Source organism: Apodemus sylvaticus, chromosome 5 (assembly GCF_947179515.1).
Source record: "Apodemus sylvaticus chromosome 5, mApoSyl1.1, whole genome shotgun sequence".
NCBI lineage: Eukaryota > Metazoa > Chordata > Mammalia > Rodentia > Muridae > Apodemus > Apodemus sylvaticus.
Genome location: NC_067476.1, coordinates 96,000,356 through 96,012,375, shown reverse-complemented (window position 1 = coordinate 96,012,375; position 12,020 = coordinate 96,000,356). Strand labels below are relative to the sequence as shown.

The following is a 12,020-nucleotide window of genomic DNA, read 5'->3' as shown; positions in this document are numbered from 1 at the left end:
TGGAAAGACTCCTTTCCCTGCTGTCACCATCACTGCACTTTCTAGGCCTTTCCTCCAGTCCTACAGAATACCATGGTTGTGATTTCACAGTCAACTCTTTGGGAATGTTTGGCTGATAACACATTCTGTGAGCTCCTGAGAATGCTTACAGCATGGTCCTAATGAAGCTGTGGTGCCTTTCAGGGTTGGCACTAACCATACCCCAAAGGCAAGGCATAAAGCAGTGGAGCAGAATCTATTTTATTTAGCATAACAATGTTTAATCATTTTTGGTTTTGGAATTGAAATTAAATTCAACATACATGAAAAGAAGACTTTTGAATGTCATTTTGAGCAAATTAGTTCATCTAGTTGTAAGCAGAGCTTAACAGTCAAGAGAACTTCCTTGAAACCTGATATAACTATACAGGAACTGTCTTTGTTACATGCTGTATTGCTATTTAGAGTCCCAGAATTTCATATTATGACCATTTGTTTAGACAGTGGTCCACAGAGAGGGTTTGTCTTTAAAACAAAGCAAACATGTTTGTTCTTCTAAAAGCTGAACTAGTAAGCATCAGATCACTTGCATACGTGATACTTAAATGGTAGCAGGTGGGCGTGTAGCTCAGCAGCAGAGCAAATGATGGAGATGTGCAAGATTGTGGGTTTGATCCTCAGCATTACAGATAGATAGGTAGGTGGATGGATGGATGGATGGATGATGGATGGATGGATGATAGTTGTAATCCCAGCAAGAAGTATTGAAAAGTCACTGTCATTTTGACACTGAGAACCCTGAAGTGCTTCAGGATGTCTACAGGTACCTCTACTGGTCAGTTAAAGAGTACATTTTCCAAGAATCAGGTGTTTAATTATCAGAATTTGCTTATGCTTATTTCTGTACAGTCATCTGCCTATTCTTACTGCTTACTCAAAACATATTTATCGTGTTTGCCATGCATGTGTTAAACTAGTGTAGTAGAGATCACGACTTATGAGGCAAACAACATATATAACATCAAGTGAAGGCAAGGATAAAGAGGAAACAATGAGCAGGCCTGGTTAACTGTTTTACTTATAACAAACTTTACTCAGTTCCTTTTGCATATATCTTGTTGAGTATGACACATAGATGAGGGTTATTAGAGTCATCTGATATTGTTGTTAACAACTCTCGACCATAAACCTTCCCATGGCATTACAGTCTCAATGGACTGACAATTCATTGTCATTCATTGGAAACAAGGTAGTAGGTCGCCTGCACATTTCCTGTGCTGTAGTTGAAAACACGGTTCTATGAAATAAATGTGAACTTTAACATATTGGATTTTAAGTCATATACATTATTTCTTGAGACTTTCTTAAGAGAAAAAGTTAACACACTTTGTCTTCACATCCTGACAAATATGACCCTATGTCCAGAAAATGGAGGATATGCTCTTAACAGGTCATGACAGCAGTGAGGATTTGTCGAGCAGTCAGTTCACCAACTCAGATCCAGTCCCCTCACATTAACATTCAAGGATGAGGCTGGCATCAGCATGAGGTATTCTTTCAACAGGACAACAGCACAGAGCCAAGTATACTCCATTCACTGTGAGACTTGGATTCGGAATGAAATTCATTCAGAAACAAGTGTCAGTCAATGACTCTAAAGATAATTTAATAACACTCTGCTTATTTTGCTATACTCGTGTGGTGTACATTATTAGGTGAAGAAATGACATGGAGATCAGTTTTCTTTTAGAACTTAGGAGCCAAATGTGTAGAACATAACATAGGTGTTGGTGGCAGAGGAAAATCTGTAATCATACACGCAGACACAGGGTTCTGTTATGGTATGAATAGGGTTGACAATGCTGAAATGAAAGATCATTTATTTGCTTCCACATACATATGTTCTTGACTAGAGTAGAGAACTGGGAAGGTCTAGGCAAACTAAACTCTCGTTCACATCACAATGGATATTTAGTCCAATGGGACTGCAATGGAAAAATGCATAGTCTGGACCTGGTAATTGCTGTATCACATGATCCAAATGCCCCTTTATCCACATGGCAATCTGACATACTCAGTGACAGATGCAAAAGGAACGGAGCAAAGTTTTCAGTGATGTTAAAAGCTGGAAAATTCATATCAACACTGTTAGATAAGATCAAATCTCCCTAGGATCTAACAAGTGCATAAGAAGTACAAATTAATAACAAAACTTTTGTATCACGGTCAATAAATCTTCTCATTCCAATTATTGTGCCCTATGTGTTTGTTTCTCATCAAGAGACTATCAAATCCTGATCACAAGGTTCACTTTAGAAGGGTCTACAGCCAATGAAAATATCTCCTTCCCACAGTAGGCCTTTCAAACTCCCTCTGTTTCAAACTGTCACCAACTCTTACATTGTATTTTTCAAGTTTAATATTCCACATACGTGTTTGGTTCTATTATGAAGCCAGAATGTTTTTTAAAAAGCAGCCTATTACCAAGCAGTGGAGACACATCCCAGCACACTGGAATACAGAGGCAGGCAGATCTCTGAGTTTGAGGCCAGCATGGTCTACAGAGAAAGTCCCAGGACAGTCAGGGCTACACAGAGAAACCCGTATGGGGGGTATGGGTGGTGTATGCTAGTGAGGGAGAACCAAAAAAACCAAAACGAAACAATCAGCCTATTTAAATACTCTGTGACTATCATTTACTTAAAATGTTTTATCTTCTTTTTTTTTTTAAAAAAAAAGATTTATTTATTTATTTTATGTGCATGAGTATATCCTCACTGTCTATCTTTAGACACATCAGAAGAGGGCACTGGATCCCATTACAGATGGTTGTGAGCCACCATGTGGTTGCTGGGAATTGAACTCACGACCTCTGGAGGAGCAGCCAGTGCTTTTAACAGATGAGCCATCTCTCCAGTCTGTTTTATTATCTTTAAGAACCACATTTTAAAAATAAAATGTAGCAAAATTTCAAAGCCATTTTGAAAGGACAAGCCGTGTGAGAAAAGAACAAATTAATAGCAGTTTAGTGTCTTCGGGAGCCTTCTCCAGAGCAGCAGAGGAGTAAAATGTTGCCTTTGGGCAACAGGGACTGAAGCCATAGAGGAAGGGCTGCCTCAGAATGTCTGAGTCATTCAGTCCTGCTCACCTGAAGTGAAAACCGCTCCCGTGCAGCATTACCACACAAGACGCGGAAAGCACAGTATCTAAGTAGCGGCTTACGTTCAACTGATGGCTGAATAAAGGGAGTTTGATTTAATGTAAGACCCAAGTCTTATTTTGGTATACTTTTATTAAGGAAACTATGTACAAGTAAAACATATTCTTTTAGAAATTATAATTAAAAGAGGCTGGAGAGATGGCTCAGTGGTAAAGAGCACTTGTTGCTTTGGTAGAGGCCTCAGTTCCCCGAACCCACATCATAACTAACAACTACTGTGACTCTGGCTCATAGGACCCAAGGCCTTCTTGGTTTCCATGGCCTCTGCATGCCTATGCCGCACAGACATATACACAGAAAACATCCATTCACACAAAATTTTAAAAAATCACTTAAAATGTATAATAGAAAGCATTTTTTGGTAAGTCTTTTTTTTTTTTGAGTTCAGGTTCTGAGGTTCTGAATTCTATTTTTATTTATATGTCTTTCCAAGGAGCAAATATGAAAGACAGAAATAAAAGTGGAATTTTCCCCCTTCATCTCAATTCCACTTTCTCCTAGCCAATCTATGTATTAACTCAAAATGATTTTATTTAAAAATGAAGCACAGATATCAAATTAAAATGCTGTCATTTGAAGAAAGGAGGGACCATAAGGAACAGTGGTAAAACTCAAGTGGTTATTAAGTATTTTTCTCTACAGTTATACTCCATCTAATGAATAAGAAATGATGAAATCCATACATCAATGTTTTGTATATTTGTACTGAAAGAATAAACCTAGACAAAATGTCCTCACTGCCTACTAACCTCATGAAGCGTTCAATAGTAACTTTGAAGAAGTCCTGTATATATAGCATATACACACAGCGTGTTCAGGATCTATGGAGAATTTCTCACTACCCAGTGTAAATCTACACTAAATTAAAGCTTCACAGGGAACACAGAAGATAGAGAGATAAAACATGGTCATGTCATTGGCAAAAGCTCACTGTGGGGGAAAGTACAAGACAAGAAACTTCAGAGACACATCAATGACAATGTAGCGTGTCTGTTGGGATCCTCACTGAACACAGGCTCAACAGAGAAGGTGGCCAACTACTACACCTCCAACTAAGTACATAATAACTGTATCTGGGATGATGCTAGGAGACTTTTTGTTAATCGTTTTCAAGAAGATGGTGCTATAGTTGTACTTTAGAAAAGCCCCTTCATTTTTCCTGGTAGTGCTAATGGTTTTACATGATGAATTACAAAATGTCTGTGAGAGATCTTTTTCATAACGATCTAGTTGGTGGAGGGGCAATACTGTTACAAAAGTAACAATAGATTTTAACTGGGTACTAGTTACCAGGGATACACTGGAGCATTCTAACTCTTGGGCATGTTCAAAACTTTCACAATGTTCAAAAACGGTCAAAGGAACACTGTTACACTGTTACAGAATAGAAGGGGCTTGGCAGGAAATGCAGAAGCAATGAAGTACCACATGTACAGGTAGGTATGAAATGTCATGATGAAGCCGCAATCTTATGCTGTTAACTTGCCTGGAGAAGCTACAGAGAATTTACAAGCTGGAGGGAAGGGATGGGAAAGACTTACCCTGTTGAATATCCTTCATTTCTAGATGCAAACTAGATATCAAGATTCCCACAGTTTGAGATCGCTTTCCATCCAATAACTTGATGATCTGTAATTTTAAATAAAAACAGAAAATGGAAGCTCAAATGATCATGCAGTCATTCAGAAAGAGCACACACTAAAGACATTAAGACTTTTAGATTCACTGGTGCACTGATGGAAAAACTGATCCAGTATCACAGGCGCATGACTTAATGCTCCAAGGGAAAATAGTGTATCTACAATTACAGACTTTTAAAAGTAAAGAAAACGCCATGCAGAATTCAGAAGGCCTGACACAAACAACAAAAATTATATTTTACCATGATTTTATATTTTACTCTGATTGCCTGTGAGCTAACACGCTTTGTCTCATGATGCTAATGGACTAAACCTCTGAAACTGCCAGCCAGCCCCAGTTCAATGATTAGTTTTGTAAGAGATGCTATGGTCATTGAGGTGTCTCCTCGCAGCAGCAGAGAGCAACAGAACATGGACTAAGACTAAACTGATTAAACTAATTAATTTTCTTCCCTAGATCTCTAGACCCTCTACTACTACATTAGCTGTGAACATGGGTGCCAATGACGTGTTCCTGATGTCAGTGACAAAGGTCTCACTTGCTTGCCATTGGCTAGGCTGCATTCAAGCCTTTAAAATGTGCTCTTTATCATGCTCAGGCAATTTCCTTCTGTTGTGAGTTCAGTACGATTTTTTTATTATGAAATGTTTTGTACTAGTTCAGCTGAGGGGTTTTTGTTTGTTTGTTTGTTTGTTTGTTTGTTTGTTTGTTTTTGTTTTTGTCAATACAATCTCAGGTAAGAAAACACCTCTATCTGATTGGTCTACCAGCAAGTGTGTAGGGAATTTTATTGATTACTGACTGATGTGGGCAGTCTCAGCTCATTGTGGGTGGTGCCACCCTTGGACAGGTGGTCCTGAGTTGTATTGGAAAGTAGCCTGAGCAAGCCACGAGGAAAAAAAATTAGCAAGCAGCATCCACTGTGATCCCTGCCTTCAGATCCTCCCTCCAGGTTTCTGCCTTGAGTTCCTGCCCTGACTTCCTCTGATGTGGACTATTAGCATTGGGTCAGCTCTTTATCAGATAAATGCTTTTCATTTTTTACAGTGCCTTTAGTATCAGAGTAATCCTCATTTCATAAAGAGAATGAATCTGAAAGTGCTACAATTTTAGTGTTTCAAGGACATTGTAAAGAAATGGTCTTGAATTTTCCTTGAGGTTTGGTAGACTTGTCCACTAAAAGTCTTTGAGTTTTCTTTCCTGGGAGATATTGGAGATCGGTCCAACTTTCCAGAATAAAGCTGTTCAGATCTTCCATTTCCTCATGACACTATCATGGGTGGGTTACAGGTCCGTAGGATCCATCTCATCCAGGTTACTCAAATTTTCGCATATCAAATATGGATATATATATATATATATATATATATATATATATATATATATATATTGGTTTCTTATATTTGTTCTCTCTGGCATCTGTTATAAATTCTGGGCTTTTGGTTTTGAGTTAACATATTTGAGTCTCTTCTCTCTTTTGTCTCTTTCCATTTAAAGACTTATCACTTGTGTCTGGCATGGAAAAGAGTTCTAATACATTTTTTAGCATGAGTCCAATCCCTCTGTTATATACTCGTATTCAATGTTTATTGTTTAACCCTCAGCGGACTCCGGACTTCATCTGTTCTACTTACACGGTGTGTGAAGTTATAGTTAGGATAGTTTTCAATGAACTTGTTCAGACTTCTAAATCCTTCGTTATTGTTATTTTTGGTATTGAGTGAGGTCAGCATGTTGTGTTTTGCTTTTGTTCGCCTCAAGCATTCTTTCTATTTTCCTTTGGACTTCTTTAACTCACTAGCTACTCAGAAGTCTGTTAACTCTGACTTGTTTCTTATTTTTTTTCCACTTTTCCTTCTGCTAGTTTTCATTCCATTGACGTCACAAAAGCTATTTGGTACGTTTGCAACATCTTAAACTTGTTCAGACTTGTTTTGTGACCTAAAATTCTTTCAACCCCCAACAATGTTCCAGTTGGGAAGAATGTGGGCTCCATTCCTGTTAGCAGAATGCAGTGCAGAGTTGCCTCTAGGCATCCCTAGAGGACTGGCACCAGGGCTATAGCAGATATGTAAACCTACTGATAGTCTAGCCTTTTATTGTATATACTTTTATTGTATGTTTAATAATTATTTATACTACCAATGTCCTATAAGTTGTACATAGATCTCTATTATGCAGTATTGCTCAGGATATAATGGCAAGAAATACATCTGCTTATGTTCAGAATAGATACAACTATCATAGTTTAAATAGGTGAACAAGAGGCAAACAGTGAGTGCTCCGTGTTCAGGAGAACATTAGTTCTTAGGAGAGACTAAGGACCTGGAAAGGCTGCAGCAGAGCATGCCACCCTGGCACTCCATGTGTAAGAGCCCAGCACAGCATGTGCTGCTAAAACGCTGCTTTCTGAGTCTTCTGGAGTTTAAGTTCTGTCAGTTTGTTTTGAGGAGTTGATGCTGATATTGGGTGTGTGCATAGTTATAACTACAAATATTTTTGGGTGGGTTGCTATTTTACCACTTCATACTATCTATCTTTGTCTTTGTGACAGTTCTTGAAGTCTATTTTGTAGAGTCATATTTTATATGAATATTTGGCTTCTGTTTTTGCTTAGCTAAGAATTTTTCAGTTTTACTGATTTTTTCAAAGCAACACTCTGTGTTTTTTCTATACTTGCACTTTTAGGCCCCTTGTGTACCTACATCTAAAGTCTATCTCCTGTGGAAGGCATACTGGCCAGCTTTTATTTTGTCAAATCACTCTTCTGACTGAAAAACAACGCACCCAATTGCATTCGCAGTCCTTACTGATAGAGACGTAGTGCTGCCAGCTTCTTAATTTCTCTGGTTTTGTACCTTGCTGTCCTTTTCTTCTCAGGGACTTGGACTTGGTCATTCCTCAGAGTGATACATGTTGGTTACCTTCTTATTTTCTTTGCTGGGCCTTCTGATAAACCCAGTTCTGTTAGCATGGGATTTACTCTAACTGCCGTATACTTGTCAGAGTCCGTCTGAAGCTGATCATTCCCATACAAGGCTTCTTTCTACTTAGTTCTTCACTGCCCTCCTCGTTGTTACTGGTGCCATGAGTTACAGACTTCTAACTGTGCAGTTAAGAATGCATGGTGGTTAAGCTTTCTACACTATTTTTAAAGCCCTCTAGCATGGTTAAAAATTATTTTCTCAGAGCCATTATCATATCATATATTTGTTTGGATATTTGTTTCACCAATGAGCTTTGCACTCGTATGCTTGTGTGTGTGTGTGTGTGTGTGTGCGCGCGCGCGCGCGCGCACACGTACCCGCGCACGCAGTGCCCTGCCCCCTTGTTTCAGCTTACAGAATAAACACCTGCCTTATTCTGTATAAAGCTCATCACTAAGTCAGGTGATAAAGACCTTCTGCAGCTGCTCCTCATCTTTGTTTACTTTCCTTCATACCAAGTGACCGTTTGCTTGCATACATTACTATTGGCTGGAAGTCTTTTAGTATTTGAAACATAGCATCCTTGGGGCCCAGAAGTCATTGATGAAAATTTCACTGTCAGTTATGGCGGTGTGCCTGTTAATGTAACAAGCAGCTTTTGTCTTGTGTTCAAAAGTTTTCTCATCCTTTTCCTTCTGAAAATTTAATTATAGTAAATCCTTCTGTGTCCTGTTGGTTATTTTCACTGGAGTCCATCAGGAAAATCCATTTCCAGCCCTAGTTTCAGGCATTTTCTTTCTTTAATTGTGTGTTCTGCCCCTCCTCCCCCATTGTTTCCCATTATGTGCTGACTGGTGGCATCATTTATCATTTTAGACTTTTTCACTCTTCCTTGGTCTGAGATCTCTGACTACCCCTTCTGCCTGGGTACTGAAGCTTTGTCATAATTTTTCAACTCAGTGATTCGATTTCACTATTTCACAGTTTTTATTCGCTCATTTCAAACGCTTACTGGCTTTGCTAATCCCTCCTCCTGTCCCTGCATCCTTCTCCCAGCTCCCTGAACATCACTATCACACTTATTTAGAATTACTTGTCAAGTACATCATGTGTTTTTGCAACTACAAATTCATTTCTGGTATCTGCTTTGTACCTTTGCATTTCTCTATATGCCTTGTTACTTTGTGTTGGTATATTTATTGGAAAAAAATAGTCATTTGTCCCAATCTTTAACTTTACAGATTGGTGTCAATAGGGAAGTCTCCTGCCAGTAAGCCAAATGACTATGACTTCTTAAGCCCATGGATGAAAATCCTGCAGACACATGAACTCCCAAGTCCCCAATGAAAGAGGTCTTAATGGCTCCCCCAACCCTATTACGCTGCTTCCTCTGTTGTCTGGAGCACCACCACTTCTCTAGAGGCATTAAAATGTTCTTAATTTATTTCTGTTCTCATCATGTCTCCAAGCATCTAGAGTATGTCAAGTCCTATCTACAGAATGAATTGAGTAAGAAAGAAATTAACTGAAAAAAAAATTAGAACACTGTAGGCAACCTCCACTCTTTCCTCTCTTGTAACCCAGGGGAGGAGCCACTAAGCTGTGTTGGCCTCGGTCTGCTCACCACAGGTGCTCTGTGGCAACAGCAAGCCACAACCAGCTCTTTCTTGTTCCCAGTAGTCCCTACTCATGGAGTTCATGCTGGGTCTTGTCAGCTCTCTTAAGTCAGGAAGACAGAAACCAGTCCCTGGGCAACCCTCCAAAGAGCCAGAACACTGGTTGCATGCTCCAACTTTTTCCTCCCAAGGGAGAATCCAAGAGTTAGGGGTTTCCTCCAACACACTCTGCCTTGAGAAAGGGAAGAGTAACTGGCAACTGAGTGCACACTAGTTAGCATGGTCACCTTTGCTCAGAGCCTCCCCCCACCCAACTTGGCATCTTTCCTCTTGGATTCAACCTGAAATTGGTCTTTCGGGTGCTCTAGAATAGACCTGAAACAAATGGGCTTCTTCCTTTCCCTTCCCAGAGAAGTTGAGTGTTTTCTGTAGATCACTATGCAGTTAGAAGAGAGAGCAGATTCTCCAGTCTGAAAATGCCACACCTTTTCCAAGCAACTTCAATGTGATATTCTTTAGGGGACAGGGCATGTAGGAAACACTTAATGATTTCTGATCAAGGGAACTGGTATGCTCCTGGGACAAGGAAGAAATGGCGCTTTCGCCATCACACCATCAGGACATGGTCCTGAGAGTCAGAGAGACACATAAAGAGAAGGGGGTGGCTAAAGTGGCTGGTATGCTTGAGCCCAGGTGGTTCACATCATCCTGAGGTTGATTCAGTCCATACTTCAAGGGGCCTTGCTTCTCCTTCATAGTTGGAAGACAGTATCAAACAAACAATTTTAAATGGAGAGAAAAGGAAAGGAAGAGAAGGAATATGTATCCTTTTTAATTCCTTTATGCTAAATGACTAGAGGGAAACAAATGGAAACAAAACAGTCAATAATAGCAACACATACATTCACACACACATACATACATTCACACACACATATACACACACACATTCACATACATGCACACACACACACACGGACACAGACACAGACAGACACACACACACACACACACGGACACGGACATGGACACAGAGAGACAGACAGACACACATACACACACACACACACACACACACACACACCACCTTAGAATTCTAAAGGACCAAAAGAAACTGCCACGCATATTTCGATCATTCGAAATTTAGTCAGACTGTCCACGAGGGCTGCAGGAAGCAAGTGTTAGAAGTAAGGAGGTAAAGGAAACTTGAAGGCTGAGTGAGAGAAAAGGGAAGATGGTTGACGGACTCTGCCAAGCACTGAAATCTCTCATGCTAAAGATTCTGAGTGGCCAGATGTGGAGCCAAGGAATGAAGATGCAGATCAAGGATCCACAGAGATACTGTGCTGTGATTGTCTTTCTCTTTGTCTTTTGTGGACTTGCGGCGTTTTTGATGATGGAAACAAATGTCTGCGAGGTGGAGATGGTGTGTGGTGGATGACACATGTGCATGGGTACACAGAGGCCAGAGGAGAAGTCCAGGTGCCTCCCTCTATCTGCCCCCACCTTATTCCTCTAAGACAGGGTCTTCTTTCACTAACAGGCTGGCCGGCCATCATGCTCAAAGCATCGACCTGTCTCCATCCCTCAATGGGTCACAGTCACACAATGCCACGTCCAGCTTTTTATGTGAGGGTTTCAGATTTGAACTTAAGTCTTTCTCTGAGTCAGCTCCCCAACCCCACAAATGTCTTTTGACATTTAAGTAGTACAAACTGCTTTTAAAAATACAAAGAGTGAATCTGCTTTCTTGTCTTCTGATTTCACTCTCCAGTTACCTGCACTAGCGATGGGGGTTTTACCACAGTCTACACTTGAACACTTGTCCCCATGCATCCAGCTTATGTATTGCAAGTAGTTCATTGGTATTGTAGCTCGGCGGCAGAGTGCATGCCTAGCATAGGCATATGAGGTCCTGGGTTCACCAGGGAGAGAAGAAAGGCAAGACTACACGGTTGTCTCTGCAGGCTTGTTTGTGTACGCTTGTTTCTCATTCATCAACTTTTGTCCCAGTTCAGAAAGACATCCCTGTGAAATCCCGTGTCAGTTAAGGTAAAGCCACATCGAAGCATGTGATAGTATTTATGTCTTCTACTGAGGGACTTTTTGGGATTTCTCAAATGTTGCCAATTATTAAGAATGTTGCAATCAACACCAAAGGAACACCTTCAGTCACCCGTATGCTTTTCTGTGGGAAAGGTTGACCGTTGTTCAAACAATATTCCCATTCTAAAATTTGATACACATCAACAGATTGTTTCTAATAAAAGGTAGGAATTTGAACCCTCACAAGTATTTCCCAGACTGATTGTCTTCTTGCCCCGACATTAATTTTTTTAAAACGAAAAAGATAAAATGTTTATTTTTTCAGTCTGCAATTTTACTGATGATTCAGATTATGGGTGCATGTTTTTGTGAATTGTCTTTATATCATTCTTGGTATGTTCTCTATTGGCTATATTTATTAGGCTGATATGCTATAAAGGAAGTTAAATAAGGACAGAGCAGGACAGAAAGAACTTCAGAGAGACTGTTTTGGGTGAAGGGCATTTCCTAAAGGAATCAGAGGTCTTAGAACCACTGTTTTCTGTGCCTCAGTCCACTGCATCTTCAAGAGTCTAGACATACAGTTGGATC

At 39.9% G+C, this 12,020-nt stretch overlaps 1 protein-coding gene across 1 annotated transcript in view; it reads right to left on the bottom strand.

Moving 5' to 3' along the window:
* Positions 1 to 12,020, bottom strand: part of LOC127685716 (formin-1-like) — a 248,884-nt gene that overhangs the window by 143,085 nt on the left and 93,779 nt on the right. Inside the window, exon 6 of the mRNA XM_052183177.1 lies at positions 4,741 to 4,828. Within this exon, the coding sequence (XP_052039137.1) occupies positions 4,741 to 4,828 (88 nt within the window). The remainder of the gene's footprint in view (positions 1 to 4,740; positions 4,829 to 12,020) is intronic.